The sequence below is a fragment of the Panthera onca genome, chromosome B4 (genome assembly GCF_046562875.1).
Source record: "Panthera onca isolate mPanOnc1 chromosome B4, mPanOnc1 haplotype 2, whole genome shotgun sequence".
Lineage (NCBI taxonomy): Eukaryota > Metazoa > Chordata > Mammalia > Carnivora > Felidae > Panthera > Panthera onca.
Genome location: NC_138345.1, coordinates 93,734,273 through 93,756,427, shown reverse-complemented (window position 1 = coordinate 93,756,427; position 22,155 = coordinate 93,734,273). Strand labels below are relative to the sequence as shown.

The 22,155-nt window shown below is 38.4% G+C and overlaps 1 protein-coding gene across 3 annotated transcripts in view; it reads right to left on the bottom strand.

Moving 5' to 3' along the window:
- YEATS4 (YEATS domain containing 4) overlaps positions 1–22,155 on the bottom strand; it is an 80,270-nt gene extending 58,115 nt beyond the window's left edge. For 2 of the 3 annotated variants that reach the window (XR_009617156.3, XM_078449693.2), the window contains exons 1-6: positions 21,896–22,155; positions 19,074–19,193; positions 17,923–17,989; positions 17,722–17,816; positions 12,185–12,277; positions 12,009–12,096 (exon numbers count right to left, since the gene is read on the bottom strand). Coding sequence is in view for 2 of the 3 variants with exons in the window: in XM_078449693.2 (XP_078305819.1) it covers positions 12,009–12,096; positions 12,185–12,277; positions 17,722–17,816; positions 17,923–17,989; positions 19,074–19,193; positions 21,896–21,946 (514 nt within the window). In the remaining variant the exon portion in view is untranslated. Of the gene's footprint in view, positions 1–243; positions 903–12,008; positions 12,097–12,184; positions 12,278–17,721; positions 17,817–17,922; positions 17,990–19,073; positions 19,194–21,895 lie in introns of those variants that run through there. The other variant, XM_060657010.3, reaches the window with a different exon arrangement.

Genomic DNA, 22,155 nt, shown 5'->3' with positions numbered 1-22,155 from the left:
TAGCTGCTTCCTATGTATCTTTGGAAAATGTAGGAGGGATGAAATATTTTTCTATGTGAAAATGAATGACACTGTGGTAGTTAGGCAGAGTAATACTTAAAATATGATCTTTGCCATCTCCATGCAAAAATGAGTGCCAATAAGAGATGTGTGATCACAGTACTATGGAGATACATTATTGTAGGAAGAGAGCTACAGGTGCTTCATCAAAGAGGAAGAAACACATCAAGAGGCAGACACAAGATCTGTAAACTACATTTATTGAGTACTTACTGGGCAGTGGGCACAACAGATACAAAAGAGTTATTAGGATGGGGACAGGTAAGAACTTAAAAAATTAAATATACATGTTAATTTACCACTAATTCTACCAGGAAAGTACAAAATTTTTACAACTTACACTTTATAATGAAATTGTGATGCTTGTCAAAAGGATAAGCTATACATACAAAGCGAAAAAATTTTTTAAATTGTGCTTAACATCATTAGAATTACCCTAAAATGGGTTGATAAAATGCCTATTCAGCATTCATTCTCATTACACACATATATTTCACTTCCTTAAACACTGCTTGAAAAGTACAAATACTTTGACTTAATTGCTGAGAAATCTGTGGTCAACAACTACATGTGCCGTTTCTCTAAGAAACATCATGGCATGTGCGGTCCATTTCTCCTTTAAAGTCCATCTTATTTTCAGCTTAGCTTACTATCAAGTTCTCTTAGAACTGTTTATATCTCTTTTGTCTGATCATCTTCTTCAAGTTTCCTGATTTCATTTTTTAAACAATTTATAGTTTCACGACTTGCCTTTAATCTCTCCTTAAGCTCTGCGATTTCAAAGCTTGTTTTTTTTTTTGCAGCTTCTAATTTTTCTCTGGTTTTCACTTCAAGTTCTGCAACTAAGGAAAACATTTTTATCGAACTATTTCATTTTTCTCAGATGTCTAAGGTATGTTATAGAGTAATAAATATGGCATTTCCTTAGGTCAGTTTCCATGATAAAAAATATAAACAACTTAAGATATATTACATTAAACATAAGGAGGTGGGTAGAAAGTCTGAACTCTCATGAGAGAAGCTAAGACATTTTCTACAACTAAGAATGAAATTTGGCCACTCAGTTTAAAATTTACAATTAAGATGTTAAGACATAATGTCCTTGTTTTCCTTTCCATACACAAATTTGGAAATAAGGGGGCATACAATCCAAGAGACATCCAACTAATAAGAAGAGCTAACTAAATACAGTGTTCTGAGGGCACCTGGGTGGCTTAGTCGGTTAAGTGCCTGGCTCCTGATTTCTGCTCAGGTCATGATCTCACAGTCCTGAGATGGAGCCCTACATAGGGCCCTAAGCTCAACGTGGAGGCTGCTTAAGATTCTCCCTCTCCCTCCGCCTCTCCCCCACTTGTGCACATGATCTCTCTCTCAAAAAATAAAAATAAATGTTAAAAAATTAAAAGGAAATAAAGAGGGGTGCCTAGGTGGATCAGTCCACTAAGTTTCCAATTCTTGGTTTCATATCAGGACATGATCTCATGGTTCCTGAGACTGAGTTCTGTGTTGGGCTCTGTGCTGGCAGCGTGGAGTCTGCTTGGGAGTTTCTCTCTGCCCCTGCACCCCCTCTTGCGTGCGATCTCTCTCTCTCTCTCAAACATTTAAGAATAAACAGGGGCACCTGGGTGGCTCAGTCAGTTAAGCGTCCTACTTTGGCTCAGATCATGATCTCCTGGTTTGTGAGTTTGAGCCTCACATCGGGTTCTCTGCTGTCAGCACAGAGACTGCTTCGGATCCTCTGTCCCCCTCACTCTCTGTCCTTCCCTCACTGGTTCTCTCTCTCTCAAAATAAATAAACTTAAAAAAAAAACAACAAAAACACATACATACATACAGTGTTCTTAATGTACAGGTGAAACATATAAACAAAATCACACTGGTAAAACAAACCTTTATTTTTTTTCTCAAAAAAGACAGCAATAATTCTTAGGTCTAAATTCCAGCTGTACCATTTATTAGCTGTGCCACTCTTAAGTTATTTATTATTTTTATGCTCTTTTCCTCACTATATTATGATGTATATTATAATAAGACTATAACAAATACCTCATATTATTAAAAAAATATTTTAAGTGTAGTTTTTTAAAAGTTTATTTATTTATTTAGAAAGTGTGTACTCGCATGCCAGTGGGGGAGGGCAGACAGACAGGGAGAGAGAGAATCCCAAGCAGGCTCTGTGCTGATAGCCCAGAGCTTGACACAGGGCTCAATCTCATGAACTACTTGCCAGATCATGACCAGGGCCCAAAATCGAAGAGTCAGACACTTAACTGACTGAGCCACCCAGACACCCTTAACTTCTAGTTTTAATTGCTTCATTTATTTTGCGACCTATTTCTTTCTCCCAAACTAGTCTTCGTGGTTTTACAGAAATTCTGGTAGATAATGTGCTCTTAGTTGAGCTTTTCTATTTTCTTGGTGCTTGTGGAATGACTCCTACTGGTATTAATGACCAGCTAGTCAAAGAGGACCTAGCATCTTATGAAGTAGGGTAAGCAGAGCTGTGAACTTCCATTTTTAGTTGATATGTAAACTTTATTCAAACATTTTAAATGAATTAATGTATACAAAGTATCTGGAATACTGCCAGATACATAAAAAGCCATCCTAACTACCAATATGACAAAGAAACACTAAATGATATCTAAAACATTCTAGCTGACTACATAACAAATTACTAAAGAAAATATCATTACTGTAAAATAGAATACACCTATTTATTATTTTTAATGTTTATTTAATTTTGAAAGAAAGAGAGAGAGAGAGAGAGCACGAGTGGGGGAGGGGCAGAGAGGGAGACACAGAATCCGAAGCAGGCTCCAGGCTCTGAGCTGTCAGCAGAGCCCAATATGCGGCTTGAACCCATGAAGAGACCATGACCTGAGCTGAAGTCAGCCGCTTAACTGACAGAGTCACCCAGGTGAATAGATCCATTTAAATATTCCATTTGGATAGTGTAGTATTATGCTTTACAAAGAAAAATGCCTACTTTCATCCAACATTTCCATCTTGTGGGCATTTCAGGTAATTGCTGCTGATGCCTATTAAAGCGTAGCTGTACTTTTGATAAGATATCACTGACTGGAAGCAGCACGGTTTGGAAAACCAGGGCAAAAAAGCCCTGTGAAATGAGAAAGACTTCGGTTCGAATATAACCTTGGCCCCTTATTGGTTAAATGCTGATATCACGTAAGTCTCCCTCAATCTGTTTTCTATTTGGTACAGTTAAAACTGTATTTCTCAGGGGATTTCTGAAAATTAAGTAATAAATGTAAATCACCTAGCACATTAAAAGCATGCAGTAATATTTCTTTATTTTACTCCTGGCTGGGGACTTTCTTTTTGTGATACATTTTGTAATACACATAAAATTTTATATTGGCAAAACAATCCTTACTTTCTTTGTGATTTCTTTCATTGCTTTTATTTTTAAAATTGATTTTGAAAATAGTAGTACCTACACATGATACAAAATAAAAAGGCTGAAAAATGTAGATGATGAAAAAAGGTCTCCTTTCACTCCCTCCCACACCAATCCCACACTGATTATTCCCGGAGATAATCAGTTGTAGGTTTCTTTGGTATATTTCCAGAAATAATTTGTTCATAGACAAGCACACACCTAAGTGATTTCTTCTCCTCACTCTCAAACAAGTAGTATCAGACTATATATGCATTGCTCTGCACCTTGCTGTTTCACTTAATATTACATCTGAAAGCCTACTCTATATCTTAGAGCTGTCTTATTCTCTTAAAGGCTGTAGACGACCTCACTAAATGGACATACATAATTTATCTGTCCCCTTTGATATGCAGGGTATTTCCATTTTTTCTTTTACAATGGTAAAATGTATGCTGTGCATAATCACTTCAGTATACTTGTGACATAACCAGTACACCTGCAGGATAAATTCCTGTTAAGTATCATTGTTGGGGCAAAGGATACACGTACTTATAACTTTGAAGGAATGCCAAGTGACTCTTTTCTATTAATTTATGGGGCACCTGGGTGGCTCAGTTGACAGTCCGACTTTGGCTCAAGTCATGATCTCACAGTTAGTGAGTTCGAGCCTTGCATCAGACTCTGTGCTGACAGCCTGGAGCCTGCTTCAGATTCTGTGTCTCTCTCTCTGTCCCTCCCCCACTCACACTCTCTCTCTCTGTCTCAAAACCAAATAAACATTTAAAAAAAAAAAAAGGTTCTATCAATTTACAATCCCACTAGCATTGTATGTCTGTTTCCCTACTGTTTCAACTTTTTGGTCTCAGTTACTCTGAAAGGTTAAAAATGGTATTTCAGAGTAATTTTAATTTGTATTTCTCTTTTACCACTAAGGCTGACCACTAATCTCCTTCTTCCTTTTTATGAATTATGTTTTACCTTTGCTAATTTTTCTATCACATTACTGGCCTTTTTAAAAAATTGAGGTATAACTGACATGTTAGTATCAGGTGTAGAACATAATGATTTCACATTTGTATACGCCGCAAAATGATCATCACAGTAAATCTGGTTAACATCTGTCACCATAGTTACAAAAATTTTCTTTCTTGTGATAACTTCTAAGATCTCTTAGCAACTTTCAAATATGCAATACAATATTGCTAACTACAGTTTCCGTGCTGTACATTACATCCCCATGACTTTATTTTGTAACTGGAAGTTTGTGCCTTTTCACCCATGCAGCCATTTCACCAACCTCCCACTCTTGACTCCAACAACACCAATTCATTCTCTGCATCTATGAGCTTAGTTTTTGTTTTTTAATTCCATATATGAGATCATTTGGCATTTGTCTTTCTCTAACTTATTTCACTTAGGATAATGTCCTCAAGGTCCTTCCATGTTGTCACAAAAATGGCAAGATTTCCTTTTTTTTTTTTTTTTTAACCGGTTGAATAATATTCCACTGTATATATATTCCGCTGTGTATACGTTTGCTCTATCTACTCATTCATCAATAGACACTTCAGTTGTTTATTGTAAACAATATCTTGGCTACTGTAAATAATGCTGCAAAGAACATGGGGCTGTTTCTGTTTTTGTCATATAAATATCCAGACATGGAACTGTTGGATCATATAATAGCTCTATTTTTAATTTTTTGATGAATTTCCATACTGTTTTCTGGAGTGGCTGCACCAATTTACATTCCCACCAACAGTGCATCGGGGTTCCCTTTTCTCCACGTCCTCACCAACACTTGTTATTTCTTGTCTTTTTGATTCTAGCCATTCTAGCAGATGTGAGGTGGTATCTTATCGTAATTTTAAGTTGCATTTCCCTGATGAGTGATATTGAGCACCTTTTCATGTGCCTGTAGGCCCATCTGTATGTCTTCTTTGGAAAACTATTCAGATCTTCTGCTCATTTTTAAATTGGATTGTTTGCTTTTTTTTTTGCTATCAAGTTGCAGGAGTTCTTTATGTTTTTGGATATGAACCCCTTATCAGATACATCATTTGTAAATACCTTCTCCCGTTCATTATGTTGCCTTTTCATTTTGTTAATGCTTCCCTTTGCTGTGCAGAAGCTTTTTAGTTATTGGCCTTTCTTACCGATGTGCAGGAGTTTGTTATACTTTAAAGAAACTAGTCATTTGTGATATGAATACAGTATTTTTCATGGCTTGTCTGTCTTTAGACTTAGAGTGTTTTACTATGCAAAAATTTTTCTCTCCTTGCTCCCTCTCTCTCCACATCAATTATAAAATGTATACTGAGTGAAAGGCACTTTGTTAGATGCTGAGGTAGAGGAAGAAAATAGACCAGAAAGAAAAATGAATTACAGTGTCATAGGGAGCTATGAGAGCAGACTGGATTCATACCAACATGAAAGGGGGTGTGTGTGTGTGTGTGTGTATCAAGGAAGGCTTCTTGGCAGCAGTAAAATCTGAACTGAGTTTTAAAGAATGAGAAAGGAATCAGATGGAAGAAGCGGACACTGCAGGCCCTGGAAACAGCACATATAGATTTGGGAAGCAATAAGAAGTCCTGTACAAATGGCAACAGATAGTTTTAAATGTAGTCAGGAAGACCTGATCCGACTCCTTTGTCAAAAGGACAGCATTCACTGTAATATAGATTCTTGTTGTTTGGCTTAGTCATTACACTTTATTTTTTGACAAATCGTAAGACTGCAAAGGGCATGATATATTTGGAAGAAGACCTGGGCTAATTAACAATGAGATCATAAAGGAAAAAATTCAAAAACTGCTTTTAGCTTATTTCAGTTTTCTGCTTCCTATATATTAAATGATCATATAAAAAAATGTTTGTTTTGGGGCACCAGGGTGGCTCAGTTAAACATCCGACTCTTGGTTTCAGCTCAGGTCATGATCTCACAGTTTATGAATTCGAGCCCCACATTGGGCTCTGTGCTGACAGTGCACAGCCTGCTTGGCATTCTCTCTCTCTCTCTCTCTCTCTCTCTCTGTCCCTCCTCTGCTCGTGCGCCCTCTCAAAACAAAGAAATAAAACAATTTTTAAAAACTTATTTTAAATTTCCAAATTAAGCCTCAATTTGGAGGAAATCAATCCAAAGAGGAATTATTTTTGCCAAGTCATATAACTTACTAGTTAGTAGAAGCACAAACTATGAGGCTTTTACACAGAGAACAGTTTATCAACAGAAAAGAAAGACAGCATGGACGCGGGTTAAATCCTGGCTTCGCTGGGTGATTTGGGACAAGTCGTCAAGTCTCTCTATGATCTAGGGCCTTAACTCACAAAATGGGGCTAATGGTACCTTCCTCCTAGGGTTGTTAGAGGTATTCAAGAAGTTCAGAAATGTAAAGCACTTATCTAGTACACAGTAAGCTCTTATCACATGCGCACTATCGTTTTAATGATTCCTTATAGAAGTGATTAATAGCCAGATCACTGTACTTAAGCAATTTTCTATAAATTTATTGATGTAAATAGGTTCATAAACTTTTAATATGCAGGGCGTCTGGATGGCTCAGTAAGTTGAGGGTCCGACTTTGGCTCAGGTCATGATCTCACAGTTCGTGAGTTCGAAACTTGCATCGGGGTCTGTGCTGACAGCTCAGAGCCTGGAGCCTGCTTCAGATTCTGTGTCTCCCCTTCTCTCTGTCCCTTCCCCACTCACGCTCTCTGCCTCTCAAAAATAAAGAAATGTGATAAAAAGAAAATTATAAACTTTTAATATGCTACGTAACATGCAACCTCTACTCTGAGTATTACTCTATCTAAATATATTGCTAAGTTTTTTGAGCCTAAGTTGTGAAGACTGCCTAGGATGAAGTTCAGGCTCCACCACTAACTAGCCGTGTAAACTTGGGCAAGTTTCTTAAACTCCCTGTGCCTCCCTCTTCCAAGTGGATTACCTAAAAAGTTATTGTAGATTTAAATAAGTTTATACATTTACAGATTTAGATGAGTAAAAACAGTAAGTGTTTAATAGCTCTGATATTTTATTATAACCAAATATTGGGTGTAATGCCCTCAAATTGGTAAAAGTGTACATATCTTTTTTATGTCTTTGATTAAGATTCCAAAATTGCTTTCCTAAAAAGGCTAAACAATTCATGAGAATGCAAGGTTCACCAAATCCTTAACATGTACTACTATTAAAGATTCCTTTTGCTAATTTGATACAAATATGGCAACCCATTAATGTTTGGCTTGCATTTTTAAAATTACTAGCAGGGCCAATATTTTCCCACTCTATTCTCTAGCCATCTCTTCTTTCATCTGTCTGCCCATGGCTTTTGTCTATTTGTCAATTGAAGTTCAAAAATTTTTTTCTACGTTATCGAGTTCAGGGTTTTAAAGCTATGAATCCCTTGCCATATTTTCCACAAATTTATTTTTTTTCGTCCTTCTGAAATGTAGAAGTTAAATATATTTTACAAAGCCAAGTCTGCCTTTCTTTTCATGTAATTTCTTCTAATGTGATTTCTTCTCATACCACAAATTTAGCAAGTCTTCCTTACCAGGACAGAAAGTCACTTCTCTAATTTTTTAAATGACAGGTTGCTTGACTTAAAAAAAAAAAAAAAAATTACTACATTTAATTAAACTGGAATTTGTTTTGTAAATGCTACGAGCAACGATCTAAATTAAATTTTCCTTCCAAAAGCTTAACAGTTGTGCCAATATCATTTATGGAATTAGATACTATTAAGAAAATAAACTGAATACAAAACATGTAATTTACTGATAAAAACTTCCCAAGGTTATACAACTCCATACCATAAGCTTTAACACATCAAAGTCCTTTTTATAAAACACGTTATCAGTACTACCTACTATACACACCTGAATTAATATCAGTTTGTTGAAAATACAAAAATGTGGGCACTTGGGTCATTATTTTTTTAGTTTATTTATTTATTTTGAGAGAGAGTGAGTTGGGGAGAGGCAGAGAGACAGGGAGGGAGAGACAGGGAGGGAGAGACAGGGAGGGAGAGAGAGAGAATCCCAAGAAGGCTCCATGCTGTCAGTGCAGAGCCCAATGTGGGGCTCGAACCCACGAACTGCGAGACCATGACCTAAGCCCAAATCAAGAGTCAGGCACTCAACTAACTGAGCCACCCAGGTGCCCCTGTGGGCATTTGAATTTTAAAAGAGCAGTTTATTCTTATGAATTGGGCACATTTCCATAGTATAGGAGAAAGATCTATAATGAAGAGGAAATGACCAATACAAAATAGCATATCAGTAGTGCTTTTTACCTTCTAAAAGTGATCATATACGTATGTTCTATGTTTATAACAAAGTAGTCCAGGTAAATGTTCTTGCAGATGTAAAAAATAAAGCATAAAATTTTTTAAATCAGTGTGATTTAAAATTTTAAGTGACTACCGAGTTGTAAAATTGTAATTAGTATTCAGCTCTTGTAACTCCTAGTCACAGGTTTCATGAAAATACAAACAAAACACCATTACAACCATTAGCAGTTAAACCGCAACCCCCTTCTCTCCTGCATTCTCATCTCCCACTCCCTCTTTTATTGCGTTCACCTCTTGTGGCCTACAATATACTGGCTTATTTCCCCCCTGATATTGCACCCCCTCCCCACCTCTTGACCCCATATCCTGCTTCTGCTACCACTTCCAAGGCTACTACTTCCCTTTATAGCCAAGCTCCAAGACAGTTGCCCCCAGCGCTTGTCTCCATCTCCATTTCTCTCATTCTCTTTTGATCCATTTCAGTTGATCTTCTGTCCTCACCATTCTCCTTCCATTGCTCCTCCTAAGGTCATCAAGAACTTCTACTAGCCCGTTTCTCGGCTCTTATCTTACTTGATCTATCAGCACTGGACCACTATCAGTATCAGTTCTAGCAGTATTGGACAGAGCTAATGACTATTTCCTGATACACTGTCTTCACCTGACTTTATATGCACCTTGTTTTTCTCCGTACTCACTGCTATTTCCCAATTTCATTTGCTGGTCATCTCCTTAATCTCTAAATGTTGATGCCCATGGCTCAGTCCTTAGACCTCTTTTTTTATCTTCACTCACTCCTTTGATGATACTAGTTGGTCTTAAAATTTATAAATCCATCCATATACTAACTTCCAAATGTGTATCTTTAGCTTAGACCTCTCCTTAAATACTAGACTTGTGGGTGCAATTCCCTTACCAGCATTTCCACTTTGATGTCTTACAGGCATCCCACATTCAACATGTCCACAACAGCACTTCTAATCTTTCTGCCAAAGCCTGCCCCTCCCAGACTTCCCACCTCTATGAAAAGCAACGATGGTTTTTTTTGGCTCCTTGGGCCCAAAACCTTAAGAGTTATTCTGTCTGTCTACTTCTCTCACATCTTATTCTTAAAACCATCAAAAAATCCTATTGTATCTATCTTCAAAATAAATCAAAACCTGACACCCTCTCAGCACTTCCACTGCTATTACTCTGGTACCACCTACCACTCTATCATATCTGGAATACTGGAACAGCCTCCTAACTATTCTCTCTGCCACTATACTTTTTGCTTTATGTGTGTTTTCAACACAGCAGCCAGGGTGATTGATCTTTTAAAATGTTTTATAATGTCACTTCTGTTAAAAACCCACAAACAACTTCACATTTCCTTCTGTTTAATTAATACTGTAAAGTACTTGCGGCTACCCTCAAGTCCCTAAATGACTTGATCCCTTATTAACTTTTCTGGTCTCACCTCCCCCTTCTTGTCTCTTTACTCACTCTACTCCAGTCACACTGGCCTACTCAGATATGCCAGGCATGCTCTTACCTTAGGGTTTTTGCCCTTCTTGCTCCCCTGACACTTAACATTCTTCCCTCAGATAAGAATGGTTCACTTCTGGGACACCTGGGTGGCTCAGTCAGTTAAGTGTCCAACTTTAGCTCAGGTCATGACCTCATGGTTCGTGGGTTGAAGCCCTGTGTAAGGCTCTGTGCTAACCTCTCTGAGCCTGGAGCCTGCTTCGGTTTCTGTGTCTCCCTCTCTCTCTCTGCCCCTCCCCTGCTTGCTCTCTGTCTCTCTCTCAGAAAAAAAAAAAAAAAAAAAAAAAAATCATTAAAAAAAAAAAGAATGGTTCACTTCCTTACTTCTTTAGGTATCTGTTCAAATGCCACAAACTCAGGGAGCATTCTCTGACCTGATATTTAAAACTTCAACTATCTCCTCCTACCAAAGGTGTTCCCTCCCCTACTTTATTTTTATCCATATCACCTAATCACTATCTTGCACTTTATTGTTCTATTTATTTAACATCTGCCTTTATTTTACTAGAATGTAAGCTTCGTGAGAGCAAGGATTTTGTCTGGTTTGGATACTGCTCTATCTTCAGAACCGAAGACAATGCCTGGCATATAACTGGGGCTCAATATATACTAGAAGCAAATGAATGGAAGATCAAAGGAACAACTGAATGAATGGTGACATAAATGTTAACACAAGATGGCAAACAGGTTTCACGTTGAGTGCCAAGTGCAAATGCTTGGCAGTAGCTGCACTAAGCGATGTGTAAGGGATTCTAAGGCCATGTTAGCTTAGAGGGAAAATACAACATGACTGATTATGAGTATGTCATTCTAGTACCTACCACCCCAGCATTAATTCAGATTAATAGGGCTTGATCTCACAAACCATGAGACCATGGCCTGAGCCAAAATCAAGATTTGGAGACTCAACCAACTGAGCTACCCAGGCACCCCATAGCATACTTTACTTTATTACATGGAATAAAATACATATAAATATACAAAATATGTGTGGACTGTTTACCAATAAAGCTTCCCATCAACAGCAGGTTATTGGTAGTTAAGTGTTTGGTAAGTGAAAAGTTGTATACAGATTTCTGACCGTTGGGAGGTGGGGATGGGGAGGCTGGTTGGCAACCCTAACCCCGCATTGTTCAAGAGTCAACTCTAATTGTGTTCTGCAAGGTTCTTCACACAGATTTTATTAGCAAAGACTAATAAACAGGAAATGACTGAGTAACAGATTAAGCAAAATTAGTGAAAAGCTATGCTTAAAAGTAATTAGAGAATAAAAGACAGTATTTCAAAGAATGTGAGAGGCTGTTTTTTACCTTTCTGAAAGTAGGCCTACTTTGGAAACAATTTTTTGTTTTGTTTTGTTTTTTGAGAAAGAGAGTGCACAAGCAGGGGAGGGGGCAGAGGGAGAGACAGGGAGAACCTCAAGCAGGCTCCATACTCAGTGTGGAGCCCGATGCAGGGTTCTATCCCACAACCCAGGAATCATGACCTGAGCTGAAATCAAGAGTCGAATGCTCAACCAACTGAGCTACCCAGGCACCCTTACTCTGAGAACAATTTAAAACATCCTTCTTAGATAGATGCTCTATAGTAATACATTTTTTTTAACTCCTAAAAATTTTACCTTTATATATCATTAGAAAAAAATTTAATACTCACTAATCATAATCTTTTTACCATTATAGAATACATTATTTTTCAGAATAATTATGAACTCATGGCACTTACATTCTGTTTCATGCTTATAGGCTCCTAACGTTAGCTGGCGAGATGTTGTTAATAATTGTTGCATCATTGCTGTTGGGTCTTGAAATATCTAACGGGATAGAATGAAAAAAGACCAATAACTTCAAAGTTCTACAACTTAAAATGCTTTTAAAATTCTCATTATAAAATCCTCTTACCATTTCATCATAGAACTCTGAAACCACTGTCTTTTTTCCCAGCATTGCATTGGTGTCTGACTGAAACAGCTTTAATAAATGATAGAGGGTCACCTGTGAAATAAAAATAGATGTCACACCTGTGCAATGATTTTCATCATCGTGAGACATCATGATTTCTGTAACTGAATTAGAGACTGGAATTAGCTAACATGTCAAATTCAGGATCGTATCTCAACTACAACTTACTGTGTGGCAAATCACTCAAACTCTGTATCTTATTTTCCTATTAGGTATCATTATCCATCCACATCGACTAAACATGAATGCTTTGAAGAGAGTAAGTATGGATGTTACAAAGTGTCTCTACAAAATGACTACATAGAAAAACAATATAAAATACAGCTATAGAAATTAAACTGGAAAATCATTAAGATATGAATTCTTTTATTTACACAGGTAAAACTAGATCAATTTTGACAGCTATTCTGTGAAGATTAAAGTCTACAGGGGCGCCTGGGTGGCTCAGTCGGTTAAGCGGCCGACTTAGGCTCAGGTCACGATCTCGCGGTCCGTGGGTTCGAGCCCCGCGTCGGGCTCTGTGCTGACAGCTCAGAGCCTGGAGCCTGCTTCCAATTCTGTGTCTCCCTCTCTCTCTGCCCCTCCCCCGTTCATGCTCTGTCTCTCTCTGTCTCAAAAATAAATAAAACGTTAAAAAAAAAAAAATTAAAAAAAAAAAAAAAAAAGTCTACAAATTTACAGGGGGAGGGAAGATTTTATACTTTCAAAATAAATAACCAATACTAAAATGCTCAGTGAATGCAAAATATTTCTTCGGTGATCTATTATTATATAAATAACATAATAAATAAAAGTCAATGATAATTTACTTCTGTAGGAGCAACAGGTCTTCAAAATACCTAAGAACAGGTATAATAGGACATCAAAGGAAAAGCTTTGCAGCATAATGTGTGATTACTTGAACAAAATAAAACCTAGGTAGCAAAACAGCAAAATTGATGTTATAGAAACCAATTCAGAGGCCTCAAAGAATTTTCTAAAAGGTTAGCTAAAATCATTATAAGGAACATGTATGATATACCATACTTAATTTTTTTTTTTTCCATTTGAGAGAAAGAGAGCGTGACAGCAGGGGAGAGGAGCAGAAGTGAGGAGGGAGAGATAAAATCTCAAGCAGACTCCACACTCAGTGTGGAGTCCAATGCGAGGCTCAGTCCCACGACCCTGGGACAAAATCAAGAGTCAAATTCAACTGACTAAGCCAGCCAGGGGCCCCTATACACCATATTTAAAGCAGATAATTTAACAATTTCTGGAGTAGACAGAAGGGAGAAGAGACTACATGAGTGGATTAACCAGAACAGAAAAACTCACAACATGAAAACTTAAGGCAGAAAACAGCAGCAGAGGTCAGAGCCAGCACTCCCAGTGGAACCCCAGGGAGGCTCCAAGCCCAAAGTCGGCAGCTATAGAAATCAAGAATGCTGTGTGGTGGCAAGGCCTGTTACCCTTCCCTTCTCCCATCACTCAGAGACAAGCGAGCATATCCTCCTGTGAAACTTACAATTTTTCACCCAATCAAATATGAAGCAAAAATAAAGATATTTTCAGGCAGCAATGGTTCAAAGGTTCATTACTCAGGCATCCTTTCTGAAATAATTCCTCCAGCAAAACAAAAAAAGAAGCCTGGAATGATGAAGAAAAAGAACCATCTGTCATCACATGAGGAGGTGACAGTATTACCTAAAATTGAAAAATCAGGAGCACCTGGGTGGCTCAGTCAGTTACGTGTCCAACTCTTGATTCAGCTCAGGTGGTGATCTCCCAGTTTGTGAGATCGAGCCCTGCATCAGGCTCCGCTGACAACATGGGGCCTACTTGGGATTCTCTCTCCCTCTCTCTGCCCTTCCCCCACTCACCTGCACATGCTCTCTCTCAAAATAAATAAAACAAAAAAATAAAATTGAAAAATCAAACAGATTGAAATATAGGAGATGCATGGCGTAATTTCTAGAGAACTGAAAAGAATCACTGTGGTTCTTCTTGGGAAGGGGCCAGAGAAGGGAGAAAGAAAATGTTATGAGTTAAATTGTGACCCTGCCAAAAGATATGCTGAAGTCCTAACCCTTAGTACTAGTAAATGTGACCTTACTTGGAAATAGGGTCTTTGCAGGTGTAATCAAGTTAAGATAGAGTGGTTAGGCTCTAATCCAGTATGACTGGTGTCCTCATAAGAAGAGAAGACACACAGAGACAAGGAGAGATAGGGGCCAGGTGACAATGGAGGCACAGATTAGAGTTATACTGCCAAAACCAAGAAACACCTGGGGCTACCTGGAACTAGAAGAGGTAAGAAAGGATCCTCCTTCTCTTGAGGTTTTGGAGAGAGCATGGCCAACACCTTGATTTTGGACTTCTAGCCTCCAGAACCGTGAGAATAAACATCTGCTGTTTTTGGCCACTCAGTTTGTGGTCCTTAAATTTTTTTTTTAATGTTTTATTTATTTTTGAGACAGAGACAGAGCATGAGTAGGGGAGAGGCAGAGAGAGAGGGAGACACAGAATCCGAAGCAGCCTCCAGGCTCCGAGCTGTCAGCACGGAGACCGATGCAGGGCTCAAACTCACAAACCGTGAGATCACGACCTGAGCCGAAGTCGGATGCCCAACTGACTGAGTCGCCCAGGCGCCCCAGTCTGTGGTCCTTTATTATGGCAATCCTAAGAAACTGATACAGGAGACTTGTATTTTTTTAGAGTATTTTTTAAAACCGTGTGCACGTTTTACTTTTATAATTTAAGAGAAATTTAAAACTGCATCATAAAACTGTCCTTCCTTAAATTTATTATTCAGATTCCCAAAAGCATTCATGCAGATATAGGCAACGAAAAACATCAAGATAGATGTCTCTAATTTTGAAGGATGTTTGAAGATTCTTAGAGCAATGGAAATGCCTATACTAGCTATGAAGATAATTCTAGGAATAAAAACCCAATTTTTGCATTCTGCTTCTAGGAATAACCATTCCTTTTATACTGGCTTAATCTATTAATAGGTTATTGGGTAACAGGTATTAGTCACAAGTTACTTAGGTCTTTCTTCTATATTTTAAATAAACCTTCATGACTTATTTTAAAGAGCCAACAATTAAAAAAGTATAAAGGCTTCATTGTACTAAAAGAAAATGATGGGCACCTAGTTGGCTCAGTCGGTTAAGCATCCGACTTCAGCTTGGGTGATGATCTCACAGTTTGTGAGTTCGAGACCCACGTTGGGCTCTGTGCTGACAGCTCAGAGCCTGGAGCCTGCTTCAGATTCTGTGTCTTCCTCTTTCTCTGTCCTTCCCCCACTCATGCTCGGTCTCTCTCAAAAATAAATAAACATTTAAAAAAAAAAAAAAAGATGACAATAGTTTTTGGGTAATAAAATTCAGGCCTATGTAGATCTATATGGAAATTTATTCAGTAAGTTCATCACTGCAGAAGTGTCATAACCACTCTTTCCAAGACTGGACTTTGAATGTTGTCTTATACTGAAGTTATATGATACCATGATTTCTTTCAGAGATGTATTTTCCAATTGAGAGTGGTGGGTGAGACAGTTGAAGAACAGACAAGGCAGCACATTCTCAAAGTAAAAATGAATTCAAAGCAATCTTACAAAGTTAAAGAGAGTTTCTGCTATAGTAGCATTACTGATTTCTTCTCCTCTCTCAATATCTGCTGCATTTCTGTGCTCTATTCTCCCTAATAGACTATTTTCATTAAGGACAAGAACAGTATCTCATCTTTGTATCCGACCCCTAGAACAATATCTTGACAAATAATGGGTATTTAATAATTTCTTGCCAAGTAGAATATAATGTCTTTTGAAAGTATTCTATTCTAAGAAGGACAAAAGAATGATAGGAGATCTGGAAACCTTATCACATGGAAAGTATTTAAATAAGCTATAGATGTTATTCAGGAGAAAAGAAAACAAATGTATGAACAGTTATCAGTAAAAAGTTCAAGGAAGCTTACCATAAACTAGAGCTTTATTACATTTAGAACTACCTAGATCTGAATAGGATGTTTCACTTAATGACAAAAGTCAAGAGTCTGTCTACTGGAGACAACAAGCCCAAACAAGACTCTCATTTGAAAGACTGCCTAAAGAAATTCCTACGCAGGAAGAGTATGGCCTATATTATGGGTCCTAAATCTTACTGTGCACCAAGATCACCTGGGTACTGGCCCCCTCTCCAAACCTACTAAATCAGACTTTCCAGGGGATGGGGCCTAGGAGTCCAAATTTTTAACAAACAACTCCAGTATCTCTGGTGCAGTCCATTAGGAACTAATTCTCTGAACTACAGGCCCAGGTCATAGCTCCTTTAGAAGAACATACACTTCTAAAAATGTAATCTGATAATTAAAGTGTAAATGTTTGGTGCTAAAGGAATGCACTGAATCTAACAAGATGAAAATTAACGGTGATGACCTGAAACTAGAGTTAAGCACCAGTCATGCGTATGTGGAATAAGGGAGCCATAACTGAGTTGTGACCCTATAGGTTTACAAACAAAACAAGCTGAGTGGACTTAGTCAAAAAAAAAAAAAAAAAAAAAAAAAAAAGGGGGTCATGGAAAGAATGTGAGGTATGAGTGCATATAACTTGGGTTCAAAAACTAGCTCTGCCACAGTAACTGTGCTTTTGAGCAATATGGCTTGATCTCTGAACTTCAGTATCCTCATCTCTAAAATGACGGTATCACCAACCTCACAAAATTGCTGAGGAATCAAAGTGAAAGCTTTGAGGGACATTTTACATTATCAAGCAACAATGTGATAAGAGGAGATCAAAAGATGAAAAAGTCAGTGGTTATAAATAAAAATTCATGAATAAAATATAAAGTAAAGCTGCTAGTACGGACAGCAACTTGAAAAAACAAAAAGACTATTGCTAGGGCTTTTATTTTTTTTTTTAACCTTTATTTTTGAGACAGAGAGAGACAGAGCATGAATGGGGGAGGGTCAGAGAGAGAGAGGGAGATACAGAATCTGAAACAGGCTCCAGGCTCTGAGCTATCAGCACAGAGCCCAACGCGGGGCTCGAACTCACGGAGTGAGAGATCATGACCTGAGCTGAAGTCGGACGCTCAACCGACTGAGCCACCCAGGCGCCCCTGCAGGGCTTTTAACTATAAAATGTGGGTATTCTCATTCTTGACAGCAGTTGGACTCATCTTGTTTATTACTAATAACCAAATAATATTAATGAATTTAAAATTTTTTTTTGTTCTAGTAATCACACAATCCCATGATTTCTTTCTGAGAAATGTTCACATTATATCCCATCTTTCTATACTTGAAAAATTAAAGTTTTCAAAGGCACTTCCCATGAAAAATCTTAACTCAAGGCAAAATATACTATGCGATAAGCTTACATAAAGTGTATCTGAATAAAAATGTCAATATGTAACAAACTATTCAAGTATTGTCACATTTTCACAATTACAAAAATCTATTTTATGGTTGCAAAGATTATCATTACTCACAGGTCTTTCATTAGGATCAATGAAAAATATTTTGATGATTATTTCAAATTCACCCCATCCTGTTTCAGTAATTTCATATGGAGGCTTAGTAACAACTGAAAGGAGAGAAAAAAATAATTATAAAATATTTTTAAATTTGTATATTATGAATAAAAAATCTTTTTAAATGTGTACATTATGAATCAAAAAACTGTACTGTACCTCTTAAAGGATTGCCATAGCTTTCATGTAATTTAAATTGGATTTTCTTCACATATGCTGACATATCCTAAAATACAAAGGAATTAATTAGTTCTGCCATCTATATATAAAAACTGAGAGAATATGTATGTAGTCATTGAAGGTTTTTTTTTAATAACAGCTTTATCAAGATATTCACATACCACGTAATTCACCCACTTAAAGTAACTATTCAATGGCTTTTAGAATATTCAGAGTTGTACAGCCATTCCCATAATCGATTTTAGAATACTTTTATCACACAAAAAAGAAACCTCATACCCATTAGCACAAACTCCTAAGTCCCTCTTCCTCTCATTCACTGGCAACCACCAATCTATTTCTGTGTCTATGGATTTGCCTCTTCCGGATATTTTATAAAATGGTATCATCCAGTATGTGGCTTTTGGTCTGGCGTCTTTCACTTACCATAACATTTCTAAATTTATTCCATGTGGTAGTAGCATGTATCAGTACTTTATTTCTTTTTGCTGCCTAGTAATATTCCATTGTGTGGATATCCTACATTTTATTCACCCATTCATCGGATGAAAGATATTTGGGTTGTTTCTATTTTTTTTTGGCTATTAAGAATAACACTGCTAAAAACATTCATATGAAAGTTTTTGTGCTTTAAAGGGTTTTAAGTGGAGAAATATTTGTTCAATTAACATCTACTGAATACCTACCATGTACTGACTGCATTCCAGACATTAGATTCAGCAGCAAAACAAAATTGCCAGCAGCCAGATTATACAGCAGTTTTGCCATTCATCCTTTCTGATGGTCTTTTACCAATTGTTAAAGAATTAAAAAGTATGAACTACTATTCCCGAAACACCTGATTAAATACTAGGCTAACTTAAGATGTGATGATTGGAAGATGTGCTGTGTTTGTAGCATAGTTTTTGTTATCATAACTTAATTTTAGTTACAAAGTTTTGCAAAATTGATTTCTGCTAACAGTTATATGATGACAACTCTCACTTTATTCTTTCAACTTTTTTGGGTTGACATTTCTACAATGGGCCAATTTTATAATCAGAAAGTTACTATAGAATAATATTATAATTTATCTTCAATCAAAAACAAACTATGGCTTCAAAACAGTTATAGGAGAAACAAGTGCCTACCTCATTTCTATACGGTTTGACATACACTGTCCACTGATGGGTGTGCCCATCCTCTTCTCTCTTCTTCCCGAAATATCGAGCAACATTACCATAAACTATTGGTTTAACGATAGTAACCCCCTAAAAGAAAAATAATTTCAACATCAATTAATATTGTATTATTACCCAAATGTACAGAATAAGAGCTGTGAAAACCTATTTTAAGGAATGGCAGGTGATCTAAAAACCTAGTTTGCTTATAACGTGGATTTCTCTCAAAAAATCAATTTCAGACAATTATTCTCATTTCGTGTTAACAAAGTAACTAACCACCAGATTAATTATAATGTTCCTGCTTTGAAAATGTCTATTTAAGTCATGTCAAGTACTTGGAGAGGTTTTTCTTTGTTTTTGTTTTGAAGAAAGGCGAAAGGCTATTTACAAACTTGAAAGTGAGCCTCAGGAATTAAGACCACCAGTTTTGACTGCCATCACCTAATGGTAATAATGTCCTGATTTGTCAGCTTATAGCAGTGTTTCCCAAAATACAGTACAAATATTAAAGGCAGTTTGGGAGAGGATTTTAGGTAGAATTAGGGCAAACATTGTTCATTTTATTACTTATGTGTTAAGTTCTGAGATGTAAGTACATGTTTCTCGGCACATCTGGTAAGTGTAGAAGTGGTGCGTGTTGACAGATTATCACGGAAAGGAGAAACAAAACATTTCAAGTCAGGAGAAAATACTGAATGACATGAAACTTCACGTGAAACTTGAGACTAGTTGTTCAACAGTAAGAATGTAACTGACTGTGCAAAATACACCACATGTGAAAAGTGCTATGCCAATGTACTCAACAATTACTAAGAAATGAGGAAGAGCAGCGAACAAATGAAAAAAAACTTTCCATTTTGGCTGGTAATTAACAAAAAAATCCAATCCCTATAAGCCTCATGTTAGTTCAGAAGAAGGCAAGCAATCTGTATGAGAATTTAAATAGTCACAGGAAGTGCTACTGACACTTGTGGCACAGGTTTAAGGCCTGAATAAATGAGCGTAAGGTGAATAGACAATAGATCCTGTAGCTGTTACCGTGTTACTGGAAACTTGCAGATTTCCTCAGTGACGCAGAGGGGGTTCACTTACCAAGAGACTTTCTATATGAATGAAACTTATCTAAATTTGAAAAAGATGCCTACAAGACCACATAACAATCATCAAGAGTGAGAAATAAATCCTTAATTTTAAGACTCTACATGACACTCATTTTTGACAGAAAAGCATTTGAGAACTACAAGCCTCACCTCCACACCGAGCGCAGAGCCTGCCCCAGGGCTCACACCCACCACGGTGAGATCATGACCTGAGCCGAAATCAAGAGGTGGACGCTCCATCAACTGAGCCGCCCTGGTGCCCCCAAACTTTTTGAACCTTACATGACCACAAGTAGAGAAAGTTTTTTTTAAGTTCTCCAAAAGCCAATGTTTCAAACTTCTGGTAGTACTTTCCTATCAACCCAAAATCTTGTGCAAAAAGCTTGGCTAAATATATATTTATGAAATTTCTGGTACTATGAGTTTTACCTGACCCCCTTCCAATACATTTTGGCAGTTTTTTAAATTTTCCAAGAACTCCTACTTTGCATGTGATATGAAAGCACTGTGTGTAATAGCTGTATGCGCAAACAGTTAAAATTATGTGAAAGCAGTAGGACACAGAAAGGGACTCGAACTAGAGTAACTAGATTGGTGCAAACGTGGGTGATTGGTTTTTTAAAGAAGAATCTCCTTTATGCAATAAACCTGAAATCAGAAGGGGTAAAAACATAGGTGTTCTATCAAGAACCAGTTAGTCCTGCCTTAAAAACTAACGTGCCAGGGGCACCTGGGTGGCTCAGTTGGTTAAGCGTCCGATTTCAGCTCAGGTCATGATCTCGCGGTTCGTGAGTTGGAGCCCCACGTCGGGCTCTGTGCCGACAGCTCGGAGCCTGGAGCCTGCTTTGCATTCTGTGTCTCCCTCTCTCTCTGCCCATGCTCTGTCTCTCTGTCTCTCTCTCAAAAATAAATAAACATTAAAAAAAAAATGGTTTGGTCTGGTCAGACCTGCAAAAAGAAAAAACAAAAACAAAAAACTAACGTGCCAGGAGATGCAGGAAGTGGGAGGGAAACATTTAAGTGTCAAACTTCACGTTAGGCTCTACAACAATTAAAAAAAAAAAAGCGAACATTTACTGAATGCTCTCTCCGTGCCAGCCAGTGTTACGTTCTTTGCATGCCTTGATTCATATCTTGGCGGAAGCTGGGGGGGCTCTGTGAACACCACGAACTCTGGAAAGCTGCCTCAACTATCCTACCCTGGGGATAGGGTTCTTCGGCGATCACATGTGCCCAGTGGGGTAAGCCTCCGTAAGGCTGCTGGAGGGACTGCATCAGAGAACCGGGGAAAGCGGTTAGCTACGGTGCTTGGCACGGGAAGCGCGCAATCCAGTATCCGCCACTGTTACTATCGTCACACTCAGGTGGACGGCACCCCGGTTTACCGGTGCCCGGGGCTGGCAGAAGATGACACCAAGCCCTCCAACTGGCTACTTGCCTCGGCAACAATATCCAGTTGTCCCCAAACCACTACCGGTTGATTTCTGCAGGGAAGGCGGCCAAACGGTAGTCAAAAGAAACACTTATTTTCCCGCGGCAGCTGTGACTCCCCGTCTGGAAACCGCGGTTCGAACCCGAGCTGAGAAGAAGGCGCGAGAGGGAAAGCAAACGGGCCCTGCTCACGCTGCGCAGGGAGGAGCCAAGACGGGAGAACCGCTCCCGGAGCGGAGGCGTGGGCCGGGGACTGACCTTCACTCTCCCGCCGGAGTCAGGCCCAAATTCGGCCATTCTCTTGAACATATTGTCCTACAGAAGAAGCCGCCGCCGCCAGGGAAAGAGACCGGGGCCGGCGGGGTAGCCGCTCCCCTCAGAGGCCCCGCTCCTCCCGCGCGGGCTCAGGCGGAAGGTTTCTGGGTAGAGCGAGGGCGAGTCACCGGGGCTCGCGGCGCTGGGGCACAGCAAACTCCTCGCGGCGGGCGGCGTCCCGGAAGGCCGTTTAGCCCCGCGCG